Source organism: Miniopterus schreibersii (genome assembly GCF_964146895.1).
Source record: "Miniopterus schreibersii genome assembly, chromosome: 2".
In the NCBI taxonomy this organism is placed as follows: domain Eukaryota; kingdom Metazoa; phylum Chordata; class Mammalia; order Chiroptera; family Miniopteridae; genus Miniopterus; species Miniopterus schreibersii.
Genome location: NC_138102.1, coordinates 102,687,408 through 102,702,713, shown reverse-complemented (window position 1 = coordinate 102,702,713; position 15,306 = coordinate 102,687,408). Strand labels below are relative to the sequence as shown.

General features: G+C 38.8%; 1 protein-coding gene and 1 pseudogene across 7 annotated transcripts in view; one reads left to right on the top strand and one right to left on the bottom strand.

Annotated features, from left to right (window-relative positions):
- CDK8 (cyclin dependent kinase 8) overlaps positions 1-15,306 on the top strand; it is a 124,761-nt gene that overhangs the window by 46,636 nt on the left and 62,819 nt on the right. For all 6 annotated transcript variants that reach the window (XM_081127166.1, XM_081127167.1, XM_081127168.1 and 3 more), the window contains exon 2: positions 15,125-15,200. In XM_081127166.1, coding sequence (XP_080983292.1) covers positions 15,125-15,200 — 76 coding nt within the window. The remainder of the gene's footprint in view (positions 1-15,124; positions 15,201-15,306) is intronic.
- On the bottom strand, positions 10,887-11,439 carry LOC308552167 (ADP-ribosylation factor 1 pseudogene; annotated as a pseudogene). The gene has a single exon. The product of its transcript is annotated as an ADP-ribosylation factor 1 pseudogene (transcript).

Sequence of the window (15,306 nt, the reverse complement as noted above, 5' to 3'; positions counted from 1 at the left end):
TTGTAGCTGTGTGAAATCTTTTCAGTGGTATATAATCAGGAAAGAAATGGCAGATGTAGGAAATATACGTACTTAATATCACTATTCCAGATTGTTTTCTAAAATGATTGTACCCGCCTGGCCGGGCGTGGCTCAGCGGTTGAGTGTCGACCTAGGATCCAGGCGATCGGGGTTCGATTCCCGGTCAGGGCACATGCCTGGGATGCGGGCTCAATCCCCAGTCGGGGGCGTGCAGGAGGCAGCCGATCAATGACTCTCTCATCATTGATGTTTCTACCTCTCCCTCTCCTTTCCTCTCTCTGAAATCAATAAAGATATATTTAAAAAATAAATAAATAAAAATAAATAAAATCATTGTACCCATTTATAGTCTTAGTAACAATGCATGAAGGCTATCCTCATCAATTTAAGTGAGAACCATTAAGTGACGTTAAATATTAGTCTTAAGAGATACTGGAAATAATAAAAATAGAATGCACAAGTGAGATATATTAATTTTTTTAAAGTAGAAAAACCTTTGTAGGTTTTGCTTTATATATTCAGGTTTAACATTGTGTTACTAATGGTCCAATAAAGCCTTCATATGAGAGGCAGATTTGTAATATAATGACTTCAGATCTCATCCTGTTTATTTTTTAACAATGAGCATTCATAACATTCTTTTCATTTATGGAGAGTTATTGACAGGGTAAAAAGTAACTTTCATTTAGTGGCTATATTGATAGAGAATTTAGAAAGTAAATTAAGGGGGAAAAGACAGTTTTAGGCTGTTTTAATAGCACATCAGTCTTAGTACTTATTCACAGTAACACTTGGAATATATGGGGTGGGTGAGTATGTGAAGCAATTTATTGTATTATTTGTTTATTAATTATTGTATTATTATTATTATTCACCTACTTTTGCCCACCCCTGTATATAACACATGAACATTTAAGAAATATTCAGGTATATTCATATGCCTGATGTGAATATACTTTCAAGGAAAAAAAATGTTTGGGGCCAACTAGAAATAAATTAGGCATATATTTGAAATAGAATGAAAGACCAACCATTTCGGGAGAAAAATATTACTATACATTAATTTCTTTTTTTAGTGTTGCTCATTTCTTCTAGCATAAATATTAGGGAGAAAAACAATTATTATAAATGACTAATGTCAAAATATGGTTCTTGAAGTCAAGAAGCAATTCTTTAGAGAGTTGGGTTCAGAAAAATGAAACTTGGGGAAATGATTTAAGAAAGATTGATAAGTAGTTTACTTTGATGGAAAACCCCCATTCAGTGGCATCTGATCATGTCACTGTAATCTGGTAATTGAACAGACAAGAAAGGACCAAGAATTTCTTTTTAAACTTCAAGATTAGAATGATTTCTTTAAGTTCTGTGTAGCTGTTTATCCAAACAAAGTGAAGATGCGTTTTGAAGTATGAGAGCTAAGAAATTTAGCCTGAGTTTTGTCAGATAATGCAGATGAGAGATACTCATGACTAGGTTTATGAGAAGCTTTGGAAGTACTTGGAGCTTGGCATCTAGAGCTGCCAAGAAATTTGAAACTAACTCCTGTTGGATCTCTTGTTCACTGCTATATATCAGGGACTGTAACAGTGCCAAGCACAGGAACTCTCCCCAAATTGCGAAGAACTCCCCTCAAATCTAAAGTTAGTTCTAACAATCTCTTAAATAAGCTTGTCATTAACCGAAAGTTAACTAGTGGGTTTTGTCAGAATGATCAAAAGAGTGGAACAATTTAATAGGACAAATGTTTTTAAGTAAAACATAGCATGGCTAGATAGAATGTGCTCTGTCATCATAGTTCACCCGATTTAAATGAAATGTTTCAGTTTGCTTTAATGCATTGTAATTTCAGTTAGATAATTGGGCATAATGAATGATAAAGGCCACCAGGAATGTACCTTCATTCAAACGAAGTTTATTAGCCTGCTGTAGCAAGGGAGAACACACCTAGCTAGGCACTGTGAGGTGTCTTTAGTAAGAGGAAGTGGGCAAGGGCTTCATAGGGTTTAGGCTTGAGCTGAGTGGTTCTAAGGAAAGGATAGTCGGGATTGGATACTGTCATGAAGTGGGGTCATTTTGTAATTGGGTATGTCAGCATTCTATTCAAGAGTAGGAGTGAAGCAGAGCTGGGACTCCTTGGTAAGAATGCAGTACTCACTCAGAAAATAACCTTGTAGTCATTTCGTAGCTGTGGTATGGCCATAAAACTTTACTTCCTAGTTTCCTTACTCCTGGCCTGCCACTCGTCTGTTATGGATATCACAATCTGATTATCAGTGGGGCTTATTTTCACTTTCTCATTCCCTCTTTTTGGGCAGATTCAGCCATTCAAGACCATTGTTCTGTGAAATCCAGATCTTCACTGTTGCCAGAATTCCATTGATCAGAGGACTAATCAGAGAATCTCATGTATTGTTGGACTAAAGCCAGTTCTTTATGCATATTTTTTGTTGTTGTAAGGTTAATTATTGAATTATTCAAAGTAAATGTGGCTATGCCCATTTAAGACTCCAGAGATCACATTTGAGCACTGTAACACTGACTAATGGCCAGAGATTGTTAACAGAGTTTTAATCTACTTCTAAAGCCAAGAGCCAAGGTCCCAAGTGTGGTGTTGGTGTAGACAGAAACTTTCTTAGGTTTGACATTAAAGGGGCTGTCTGTCCTGTTTACTATTTTTAGTTTACTGTTTATAGAGAGTTGCTTGGAAGTTTAGTGTAATTGCTCAGGAACTAGAGTGAGCTGAGTTGCACCTAAAAGAAAGTGGCTACAGACTCAACATATTTTAGCGAAATGATGAGCAAATTGTAGCCAGGTGTTAGACTTGTACAGGGAGCGACTGGGGGGTAGGAAGAGCAGTGTTCTGTGTATCGTTGTTAGAGATAAGTGTCTGTTAATAATTCAGAAATTTAAACCAGCAGAGAAGGAAGAGAAGACTTTGGGAATGAAGAATAAGAGTGTGCAGATTAAAGCATGATAATCCTTAGTTCTGGCCATTCAGGATCTTGTTCCATGAGTCCTGGGTGGAAGCTTGATCACGCTGCTTGATTTAATGGTCTAGGAGAGAAGTTGAGTCATGCTCTTAAATCATCTTCTGGAGAATTTCTAGGAATCCTGTTTGAGGTCTCTGGCTGAGACAGTGTTCCAGTAATTTGATGATGTGTTGTGTCACTGTAGTTGAGAGCCATGAATCCAAGGTGTTTCATTGTTGTTTTAGTTAGTTCTTAACAGAATATGGCAAGGTCATTTCCATGGGTGTTCAAGTGCAGTCTTTTCCTAACGATGCTTCAAAAATAGCCAGTCACCTAGTCTAAGAACTTGTAGAGCCAATTATCTGGCAAGGGAGGATAGTTTGTGTGTGTGTTTTTTTATCAGTGAGGAGATTGAACAGCTCTGGAAATTATGTTAACCAGAATTATTAGAATGGAAGAGAATGGCCTCTATTGATGTATAGTGCACAATTAATTTATAAGGATTCAGTCAGTGATTACCCAGGGAGTTAGAACATAGTGTGAACAGTGAGGACTTGAACAAACCTGCATGGCCTTTTGATTTCTACCATCAACCGTACTATGCCTGTACCTGATTGATAGGAATATTAACACCTAGAACCAAAAATCAATTTGAAACAGTTATTGTATCAGTTTTTTTATATGAACATGAGTCTGCCTCTTCTTAAAGTATACAATCACTGAACATGAGTACATGAATGTATTTTATTTGCATTTAACTAATCTACAAGGACAACCTTTTTGGTTTATTATATAAATGAATATGGAGAGCAGAGTTTTCACAATAGGAAATCAAAAGATATTTTAGGTGTTAAAGACTTCTTATCAGTTTTATTATTTTGATTTTGGGACCTAATTGACAAAAGGCAAAATCAAGAAGAGTTTTAAATGATGAACCTTAGTCATGGTATCCAAATGTAAGAAATAATTCCTGGCAATATTTGAAAATACAGAATAAGAACAATAATTATTAGGACCTTTAATTTTTTTAAATAAATGAATTTTATTTAAAATGATTTAAAATATCACTAAGGCCCAGTAATATATTATATTTAAAGTTATTTTTTTCCTAGTTGTAAATATTAAGATCATTTAAAATACCAACGGTATCACACTAAAACAAGTCAGGCTGTTCAGTTCACATCTCTATAGCATTGGGGCCAAACTGGTTTATTATCATGCATAATCACTGAGATTTCATTCTCTGATCCAGCGTTCTCACAGACCTTTTCCCCTTGATAACTATAGTATCTCTGCACACATTAACAGTTGCTTATGATCTGTTTCCAAATTATCACACAATAAAGATAATTAAATCTTAAATTTAACACATTAGCCTTTATGTAATTCACAGTTTTTACTACACAACGGAGCACAGTGATTAGTTCAGCTGTTTTTGTTTGTTTTGTTCCCTAAAGAATGACTTTTTCCATGAAGGAAGCAGTGCACTTATTTAGATTCTGGTGCTAGCTCCTTGATCTGGCTATTCCATAACGTTTTCCTATCATTGCAGCTGACGATGTAATCCTCCAGAACAGACTCTTACACAGAGCTTAAACTTCACACCACAGCTATTGACAGTGTAATCAATACTTCATGATTGTATTGTAGAGCTAGTCTAGAACTTCTAGCTTCCAAAACTGCTCTTGAGAAGCGCAAAGGTATCCTGATTCTTGGTCCTTTCTCTTCTTAAAATTTTTATTGAGATATAATTGACATAACACTGTGTAAGTATAAGGTGTACAGTGTGTTGATTTGATAAATTTATATATTGTAGTATGATTAACACTGCAGTATTAGCTAACATCTCTGTCGTGTGTGTGTGTGGTAGGATTAAAATACTGTTTTTTTCAGCAACTTTGAAGTTTATAATGTAGTATTGCTGTCTATAATTATTATGCTATGCATTTAATCTCCAGAACTTATTTATCTATTAGAGGCAAGTTTATACCCTTAAACAACATTCTCCAATTCTTCCATGCCCAGCCCTGGTAACCACCATTCTACCCTTTGTTTTTAGAAGATTTACTTTTTTAGATTCCACATATAAGTGATATCATAGGGTACTTGTCTTTCTATCTGATTTATCTCACTTAGCATAATGTTCTCAAGGTCAATTCATGTTGTCACAAATGGCAGGATTTCCTTCTTTTTCATGACTGAGTAATAATATTGATTCTTTCCAAGTGGCCTGTTACCCATTCCCACTGGAAGCTTGTAAAATCTGCTTGTCAGCACTTTTCTGAAATGTCTAAATATTGTGTGGGTCTGTTTTCATTCATTTGTGTTGGGAACTCATTGGACTCTTCCAGCTTTCCAAATCCTGTCCTTAAGTTTGGGAAGTTTCCTTGAATTACTTTATAAATTTTCTTTCTTTCTCTGTTTTTTTTGTGTGTTTTTTTTCTGGAACTTCTAATTATTTGAATATTGGATTTCATGAACTAGATCTCTAACTTTTCTTTTACATTTCTCTTATTTTGTTATATTGTTCTGTTTTATAGGATTTCTCTACCACTTTATCTTTTCATCTGACCAATTCTGGTTCTAGAGGTATCTTGTACTCTCATTTCTCTGCTTTTGAAGGATTTTGCTGTGTAAATCTAATTGGTTTTTAGCATTCTTTACTGTCAAGTTTTTGATTTAATATTCTTTGATTCTCTTAGTCATTAGCTACTGTTTGTCCACTTACTTTCTAGTTTCTAAATTTTTATGCTACCTTTTCTCCAGTTTTTCATCTTTATGTCTTTAGAAAATTCCCTTTACATCGTTTTAGTAGGGTTTTAGGAGGGATGTAAAGTTTGATACGTATTCAGTACTCTATTTTTCCAAAAACTATTTTTTAACCATTCCTCTATAGTCATTTTATATTTCGTTTGTTCTTTTAAGACTTTGTATTGAGTACCTGCAATATGCCAGATATAGCAGTAGATAAAAAATAAAAGAACTTCCAGTGAAGATGGTGGTATAGATAAATGCGGTACTCGAATCCTTCCACAACCACATGAAAATTACAACTAAACTACAGAACAACTATCATTCAGAATCACCTGAAATCTGGCTGAATGGAAGTGCTACAACTAGGGAATTAAAGAAGAAGCTACATCAAGACTGGTAGGAGGTGCGAAAATGTGTGGAACAAGCTGGTCCCACACCCACCTGTGGCAGATAAAAATCGGGAGGGAGTTCTCGGCTGCAGAGGTAATCCTGAGGAGTGAGGGGTCCCAGCCTCAAACCAGGCCCATCAGCCCAGGGTTCCAGTGCCATGAAGAGAAGCCCCCTTAACTTCTGGCTGTAAAATCCAGTGAGGATTGAGACTGGGAGATGATGGAGGGCTACTGGAGTCTCAGGCAGTTCCTCTTAAAAAAGGACCTGTGCATGGACTTACTTGGACTCACTCCCTCTGAACTCCAGCACTGGGGCAGCAGCTTGAAAAGCACCAGAGACTAAAGGGGAGGAATTGGATTGTCCAGCATCAAGGCGAGAACTGGGGGCAGCTTTCTCCCAGACAGAAGTGTTGGCAGAAGCCATTGTTCCTTTGATGAGCCTCTTTCCCCCCCACAGACCCAGCAGGCAGGCACCGTATCTGAGACTTTATCAACCTGACTCATGGGGTTTTCCCTGCCCTGGTGATTCCCTAACCCAAACCCCAGATTTCAGCCTACCCAAGCTGTTTCCAGTGGCTTTCCCATATGAATGGCTTATTTTCTTGGCTCATGCTTCAGATTTCCCTAAAATCTCTCAAACAAGCAGCATCTGGCCTCTGCATGCCCTGTACTTCTCCTTAAGTGGCCCCAGACCTCGCACTAGCAGCAGCTGTCCTTGGTTTGCACCTTGGCCTTACCTGGGTACCTCCAATCCCAGCACAAGAAGCAGCCACCTGCAGTTCACTTTGTAGCTCATGCTGGGTGGCCCTGGGCAGAACACAGGCAGTACCTGACCATATCCTGCACCTCCTGGGCGACCCAAGAGTCAGAGTACCCAGTGGACAGCTTCAGATCACATCAGTCGAAGCATCACCATCCAATCACATCCATAAGCAACATACTCAAGGGGCAGATTCAGCAGGCACTAAGTCCTGCTCTGTGGTGTGGGCCCTCAGATAGCTGATCGTCAACAGTGGTCCATGGTCACAGTCCTTGGCCTGAGGGTTAATTCCTCCCATTGATAAGCCAACAGCAATCAAGGCTCAACTACAACAGGTGGGTGTACAAGCCCACACAAGGGACGCACCTGGAGTGCCCATCTTCGGTGATCAGGGAGGCTGTGCCACTGGACCCTATAGGACACTTACTACATAAGGCCACTCTACCAAGCCCAGGAGTTGTAAAAACTCTACCTGATAGGTAGAAATAAACACAGGGAGGCTGCCAAAATGAGGAGACAAAGAAACATGTCCCAAATGAAAGAACAGAACAAAACTCCAGGAAAAGAACTAAACAAAATGGAGACAAGCAACCTACCAGATGCAGAGTTCACAACACTGGTTATGAGGATGCTCAGTGAACTTAGGGGAAGAGCTGATGAACATAGTGGGAACTACAACAAAGCTAGGAACAAAAACATTGATAGAAAACATAAGAAAGAATAGTCAGAGCCCAGCCAGTGTGGCTCAGTGTGTGAACATCAACCCATGGACCAGGAGGTCACAGTTCAATTTCCAGTCAGGGCACATGCCCAATTTTAGGGCTCGATCCCCAGTAGGGGGCGTGCAGGAGGCAGCCAATCAATGACTCTCACCATTGAAGAAAAGAACCAGTTAGAAATGAAGGATACATTAAGTGAAGTGAAGAATATGTTACAGGAGCCCTGGCTAGTATGGCTCAGTGGTTAGGGTGTTGGCCTATACACCAAAGGGTCGTGAGTTCAATTCCCGGTCAAGGGCACGTACTTGGGTTGCAGGTTCAATCCCTGGCCCCAATCGATGTTTCTCTCTCTCTCTCTCTCTCTCTCTTTCCCCTCCCTCCCTTCCACTTTCTCTGAAAATCAATGGAAAAAATATCCTCAGATGAGGATTGACAGCAAAATATATATATTTAAATATATATAGAGAGAGAAAGATAAAGAACAGGGAATCAACAGTAGAGTAGATGAAGTATAGAATCAAATCAGCGAAATTGGAATACAAGGAAGCACAAAAACAGAATAGCAAAAAGAAAAAAAATAATTTAAAAACATGAAGATAGTATAAGGAGCTTCTGAGACGACTTCAAGTGTACCAATATTTGTATTCTGGGAGTGCCAGAAGGAGAAGAGATAGAGCAAGGAATTGAAAATGTATTTGAAAAAATTACAGATAAGGTCCCTAACTTGGTGAAGGAAATAGATATACAAGTCCAGGAAGTACAGAGAGTCCCAAACAAGATGAATCCAAAGACGCCCACACCAAGATACATCATAATTAAAATGAAAAAGGTTAAGGACAAAGAGAGAATCTTAAAAGTAGCAAGAAAAAAGCAGTTATTTACCTACAAGGGAGCTCCCCTAAGACTGTCAGCTGATTTCTCAACAGAAACCTTGCAGGCCAGAAGGGAGTGGCAAGAAATAATCAAAGTGATGAAAAGCAAGGACCTACAACCAAGATTACTCTACTCAGCAAAACTATCCTTTAGAACTGAAGGTCAGATAAAGAGCTTCCCTGACAAGAAAAAGCTAAAGGAGTTCATCACCACCAAATCAGTATTATATGAAATGTTGAAGGGTCTTCTTTAAGAAGAAGAAGAAGAAAAGATAAAAAATAGGAACAATAAAATGGCAATAAATACATATCTGTCAACAGTTGAATCTAAAAATCAAAATAAGCAGAACAGATACAGACTCATAGATACAGAGACTATTTTGACAGTTGCCAGATGGGAAGGGGATTCCAGGGAAGGGTGAAAAAGGTGAAAGGATTAAGGAGTACAGAGTAATTTTTACAGAATAGTTATGGAGATGTAAAGAACAGCATAGAGAATATAGTCAATAATATTCTAATAATTATGTATGGTGTCAGATGGGTGCGAAGTTTATGGGGATGGTCACTTAGTAAGTTATATAATGTCTAATCACTGGGGTGTACACCTAAAACTAATGTAATAATGTGTGTCAACTGTAACTGAAAAATTAAATGACTTAAAAAAAAGTATTGCCAGGTGGAGGTGGATAAATAGTAATGGGAAAATAAATAATAAATAAATAAACAAATAAGTAAAGTAAAAAAAAAAAAAAAAGTATTGCCTTACTGGAGTGGCCCAGTTAAGTGTTGTCCTGTGCACCTAAAGGTTGCTGGTTTGATTCCCGGTCAGGGCTTGTACCTGGATTGCAGGTTTGATCCCCAGGTGGGGAGCATAGTGAAGACAACCAGTCCATGTTTCTCACATTGACATTTCTCCCTCTCTCTCAAAATGTCCTTGGTTGAGAATTTTTAAAAATGTAAATAAATAATAAAAATATCAAGTGTCAACAAAAAGACAGTCCTATTATGACACTTTGGTAACTTCTTTCTTAATTAATTTTTTTTCTTTTTTTTTTTTAATCCTCACTGGAGAATATTTTTTCTTTTGCTTTTCAGAGAGAGTGGAAAGGGAGAGAGAGAGGGACATCAAATGTGAGAGACACATTGATTGGTTGCCTCCCACATGTGCCCCGACTGGGGCCGGGATTCAAGCCTGCAACTCTAGGTATGTGCCTTTGGCCAGAATCGAACCCAGGACCCTTTAGTCCACAGGCCGCTGCCCTAACCACCGAGCCAAACCACTAACGTACTTCCTTCTTTTCTTTTTTTTAAATTTCTTATTTCTAATCATGTATTGAAAGTAGTAAGAGGTTCCATGACACTAGATAAACCAGTTCTGAGGTTTTCTCCAAGGTAAATGTTAACAGCTCCAGCTTCTTCACTGTTTGTCAAAATACAGAAGAAAAAAGTAAAGGTGGTTGTTTTTGATGTCAAATCTGACTTTGAGGCTGAGGGAGTGAAAGCACATGTGGACGGGTGCTCTGAGGAGCTAGACTCTAAGATGACCGGCCACCTGTCTGTGCTCCTACTGGTGAGACCCAGGCCACCTTGAGCGAGTGAGCATGCATTGGGACCATGGGGGGCTCTTGTTCTGACCAGAGTGGTCCCACCAAAGAACCTGTGTTGACCCACAACGACCCAAGGGAAGGCTGGGGCCCCTCCAAGGGGTCTGTGAGTGGCGGCCCCAGCCTCCAGCCCATCCCCTGGGCGGTGGTATAAGCACAGGTACAAGCACAGACGGTATGGGATGCAGGTGACCCAGCGAGATAAAACCAATCAGGGACCGTAAGTGACCACACAGAATGTATTGTGGCTGGTTCTGCCCACCGCACGCCTCGGACGGGAGACAGACCACAGGTAGACTGGACTCAAACTGTTACTGCAGAATCTACACTAGGCACATTTCTCCCTTCTCTGTGTTCAAGTGTTGCCTAACCTTGTATTTTTAACTACTATAAAAAATGGACTGAGTTTGAGTTAAAAACTGACCACCAAAATGGATCTCAACACAGATCTAAAGCCCAGAGGAGGAGTGTTGAGCTGATCTCACAGCAACTCCCAGATGTCCCAGGTGCCTAAAATCCCTTCTCAATACTAAACAGTGGGTTGATTCTCTTTTTACAATAAAAAATGCTGAGTAATTTTGCATAGGAGTACCAGAAGCTGTCTCATTGGAAACGAGAACTATTTACAGTAAATAAAAACCCGGTTGCAGGCTGCTTCTGCACATGTACAGCATGATGAAGCACACTGGGACCAACGACGAAGACATCATCTGGCGCTCACTCCACAGGGGCACATTTGCCACATGAGAGGAAAGCAAGGGTGAAGGAGGGAGGAATGGGGGAAGAGAAGAATTCGGCTCACTTCTGGTTCCAGAGCTGATTGGACAGCCAGTCCAGTCCCTCATAGAGCCCATCCCCACGGGTGGCACAGGTGACCTGAATGTAGCAGTTCTGTGGTGCAGAGAGTGCAGGCCCAGCTTATCAGTGATCTTGGCCGTGTTCATGGCATTCGGGAGGTCCTGCTTGTTTGCGAGCATGAGCAGAACAGCATCCCTGATCTCTTCTTCCGCCAGCATCCGCATGAGCTCCTCTCGGCTCTCAGTCATTGCTGTCAACCGCTAAGATGAAACCTTGTGTGAAGTAGTGGCGCCACAGAGTACAGATCTTGTCCTGGGCACCCACCTCCCACATGGTGAAGCTGATGTTCTTATACTCCACGGTCTCCACGTTGAAACCTATGGTGGGGATGGTGGTCACAGTCTCACCTAGCTTTCAGTTTGTACAGGATGGTAGTCTTCCCTGCGGCGTTCAGTCCCACCATGAGAATGCGCATTTCTTTTTTGTCAAATAGGCCCCTGAAGAGGTTTGCAAAGACATTCCCCATGCTGTAGACCCAAGGGAGAGACACTGGCCAGAGCAGCCACGGTGCTACTGCTACTCCATGCGCTGATTTCAGTCCCCAGTGCACTTCTTTTTTAATTAAAATTTTATTCTTTAATTACAATTTACAGTCAATATTTTGTATTAGTTTCAGGTGCACTGCATAGTGGTTAGGCAATCATATACTTCACAAAGTGTTCCCTACGATATTTCCAGTACCGCCTGGCACCATATATAGTTATTACAATATGAGTGGCTGTGTTCCCCATGCTGTACTTTACATCCCGTGACTGTTCTCTAACTACCAATTTGTACTCCTTAGTCCCTTCATCTTTTTTACCCATTCCCTCACCATTTTATATTTTCATCTCACTCTTCCCATCTGTTAAAGGCAAATGTTCATCACGGTTCCATCTTTTTGTTTTCTCACATAACATACTTTCCTTTTTTTAAGTGTGACATTTTGTTGTCACACTCATTTGTTTTGTACTCTTTGAAGTGAAGTACTTATACTCTACACCTCTGTGTGGAGACAGCTGGCGTTAAAGATCTCTTCCCATCGTTCTCCTGCCTGCTTTTAAAAATCTCATCAGTCCTCAGGGCTGTCCTCAGGTTTCAGTGATCCTAACTGCTTCTCTTTGCTGTCTCTAAGCATGGCAGACCCTCTCTGTTTATTTTGGTCCTGTTCCCACTTCCTGGATGTCTTGTATTAACTGAGTTTTCTCCTCAACCCCTCCCTCCTTTCCTGACAAACTTCTGAAGTCTTAAGAATCTCTTCTGAAGCTGTCTTTCATCTTGCTTCAATGTTTCAAGGTATAGTTGATCATCCTTTCTATTTATAGTATTTAGAACACTATGCTACAATTATTTATATCATCTGACTAATGGATCATGACAGAAACCAGGGAACGCATCCTTTTCAGCTCCATTGTGCCATTTTAGTAAAAAGTGACTGTGTGGATGGCTAGGTAAATAAATGTGCTTTGTAAACCATAAAACACTGTTATATTTTGGTGGCAATTGTGTTATGTGACTTTTAAGAAGAGGTTGCCTTTTGATAATGAGACATCTTTTTAAAGTTTTTTTTTTAAATTCTCCCATTTCACCTCTCCTTCTGATAACTTATTTTTATAAATTATAAAACGTAATTACTTGGGAGAGAGGACTGATTGCAGCTGAGACTTTTTTATTTCATTGAGAAATTTTCATATAACAGCTTGGCCATTTTTAAATAAAAAGTTGGGGGTTGTTAAGGAGGTAAATGAGTAAATTTTTGGTTTAACTTATTTCCTTTTCCATCACTGTCTTTCTCTGTGGAGGGCGCAAGTCTAGAATGTTATCCACATACAGTAGATAAAACAAGAATCTGTTATATTTCTGGGTTAACCATCTGGTCAAAATTCATGGCATGCTTGCAAAAGTGTCTAATAGACTTAGTTTGATCCCAGTTTCATTTTATTTTTGCGTCACCGTCTTTAACTTCTTTAAGTCTTTCAGAACTCATTCAGACTTAGTGAACATCAAATACAGATAGTCTTATTGTATTTTTAATATGAGTGCCTGTGATGCTTCACTAGAAAGCATATGAAAAAGCTCATTGTCATAAAACAAATCTTTGTCCAGAAAAATAATATGGTAGTTGGGATTTGTTTTCCTAACTAAGTGTAAAATTTGGGTGTAAATTTTGTTTTAAAAACAAAGATAAAGTTATGTTGGTTTTAATAATTACTTAAAATAATAAAGTAGTGAATGGACTTAAATGAATTGATTTTATAAGGAGTTATTCATTTGTTCAGTCAACCATTCACTCCGTTCAGTTTTCCAACTCTACTATCTCTACCCTTCTTTTAGTATATGACCTCATTTCTAACATCAAAAAAGTACAAAAGCCATCAAAATGAGAAGGCCCCCAGTTTTCTGCATCTGAACCGACGTCTTTGCACCTGTATCTGTCCTTTCCTCTATCATCTTTCTTCCCATCACAATGGAGGAAGTATTTCTCTTTCTAACCCTGACACTAATCTCTCCTCAGTGTATCAATCATTGTTCTCTTAATTTTTTTTCTCTCTCCTGTATCAGTAGCTTATTTTCTCTGTTTTTTTCCAGTCAGCGCTTAACATATTCATGTTTCTTCCATCTTAAAAAAAATAGTAATTCTTTAACCTTGTGTATTACTCTAGCTGCTGCCTTATTTTCCCCCTTCAGAGAATTGCCTGCATTTACTGTCTCAGTTCGCTTATGCCCGTTGATTCCTTACTCTTCCGCTGTGCAGACCCTGCCCCTACATCACTGTAACTATTTCAGCCTCGTGCACTCTCTGGTGGTGACTCCATCATTTCTAAGCTCAGTGGGCTCTTAGTCCACCTTTTACTAGACCTCTCAGCAGCTTTTGGTACTGTTTACTTTCTGCCCTTTTTGAAAAGTTTTTCTTGCTGGTCCTTCTCTTTGGTTTCATCTCATCTACTCTCCTGTCCTGGGTTACTGTGTATATGCTGGTTACAGTAATTTTCTCTTGCGCGATGGCTGTTTATTCATAGGTACCCTGACTCATCCTACACTAATGCAGCAGTCATCTTCTCATGTCTGCACAGCTTTCCCTCTGCTGTGTTTCTTACTCTAGTGCATAATGTTTTCAATAACCTGTTGCCCGAGGCAGAAATTATCTGTGACTCTACCTCCTTCCGTATTTCCAACGTGCAGTCACCTAATGGTATTGGTTTTATTTCACAGTGGTCCTGTTTATTAACTCTCTGTAGCAACCACTATACCATAGTTTCCACCATCATCTCCCACCTGAGAAATTTTAATAGTATTACTTTTAACTAGTCTCTCTGCCGCCTGTTCTTCTTTATTCCCCCTAAGCATTCAAAAGACAAAGATAATTTTCCCAAATATAATTAATATTCTCTGGTTTAAAAATCTTTAATGGAGTGCTATCTGTTGTTGAGTAAAAAGACTTTTATGTTCTGGTTCCTAATTATATCTGCAGCCTCATCTTCAGTTGTTTACTATATCTGTTTTTTCCTCAAATGCTTTTCTCTCACCTCATATGTCATCACACTGTTTCCCCTCTTAACGCTCTCTGTGGTTTGTACTTGCCCTGTCATAGTACTTATCATTTTTTATTGTAGTAGATTAGTTATTTACCTGTCTAGTCCAGTAGACACAGAAAGCTTAAAAGAAGGAACTCCATTGTATCCCTGGTACCTACAGTTCTGGATATGTGGCAGGTGCTTAATAAACACATGTTGAGTGAATCTCTTTGAAGGTTTTTGAGGATGTGAGGATGATACCATGTTTTAAATTATAATTGTTTTGTACTTTAGTGACACATTCATTTATTTTTGACCCACTAATATGTGGATAGGTTTAGAAAGCAAGCAAGTTTTATTTTATGTGTGTGTGTATTGTACATAGAGAAGAAGTGTATACATATTAGAGCAGAAAGAACCTATTACTGGAAGTCAGAAACTCCACTGTCTTCCGTAAACAACTGAGCAGCCTTCGACACATCTTACTCCTTTGAATCTAACTTCCCTCTTCAAATAATGGGATTGAACTAGATTGTCTAAAAAGTTTCTCCTGTGTGACACTCTTAATATTTGTGAGAGGTGTCAAATGTATATTAAATATGTGATTTATATTTATTTTTAATTTTTTAAAAAAACGCATAAATTTATATTTATCTGTGTGTTAAAATAATTTTGTTTTTACAGGAAAGATGATAAAGACTATGCTTTAAAACAAATAGAAGGAACCGGAATCTCTATGTCGGCATGTAGAGAAATAGCAGTAAGTGAACTCTTTTTATCATCATTATTACCAACTGACTTAGAGGGTGAATTATATAGGTCTCTGAATTGTGTTTGTCACATATGCACATTAATTGAAAGTTAAT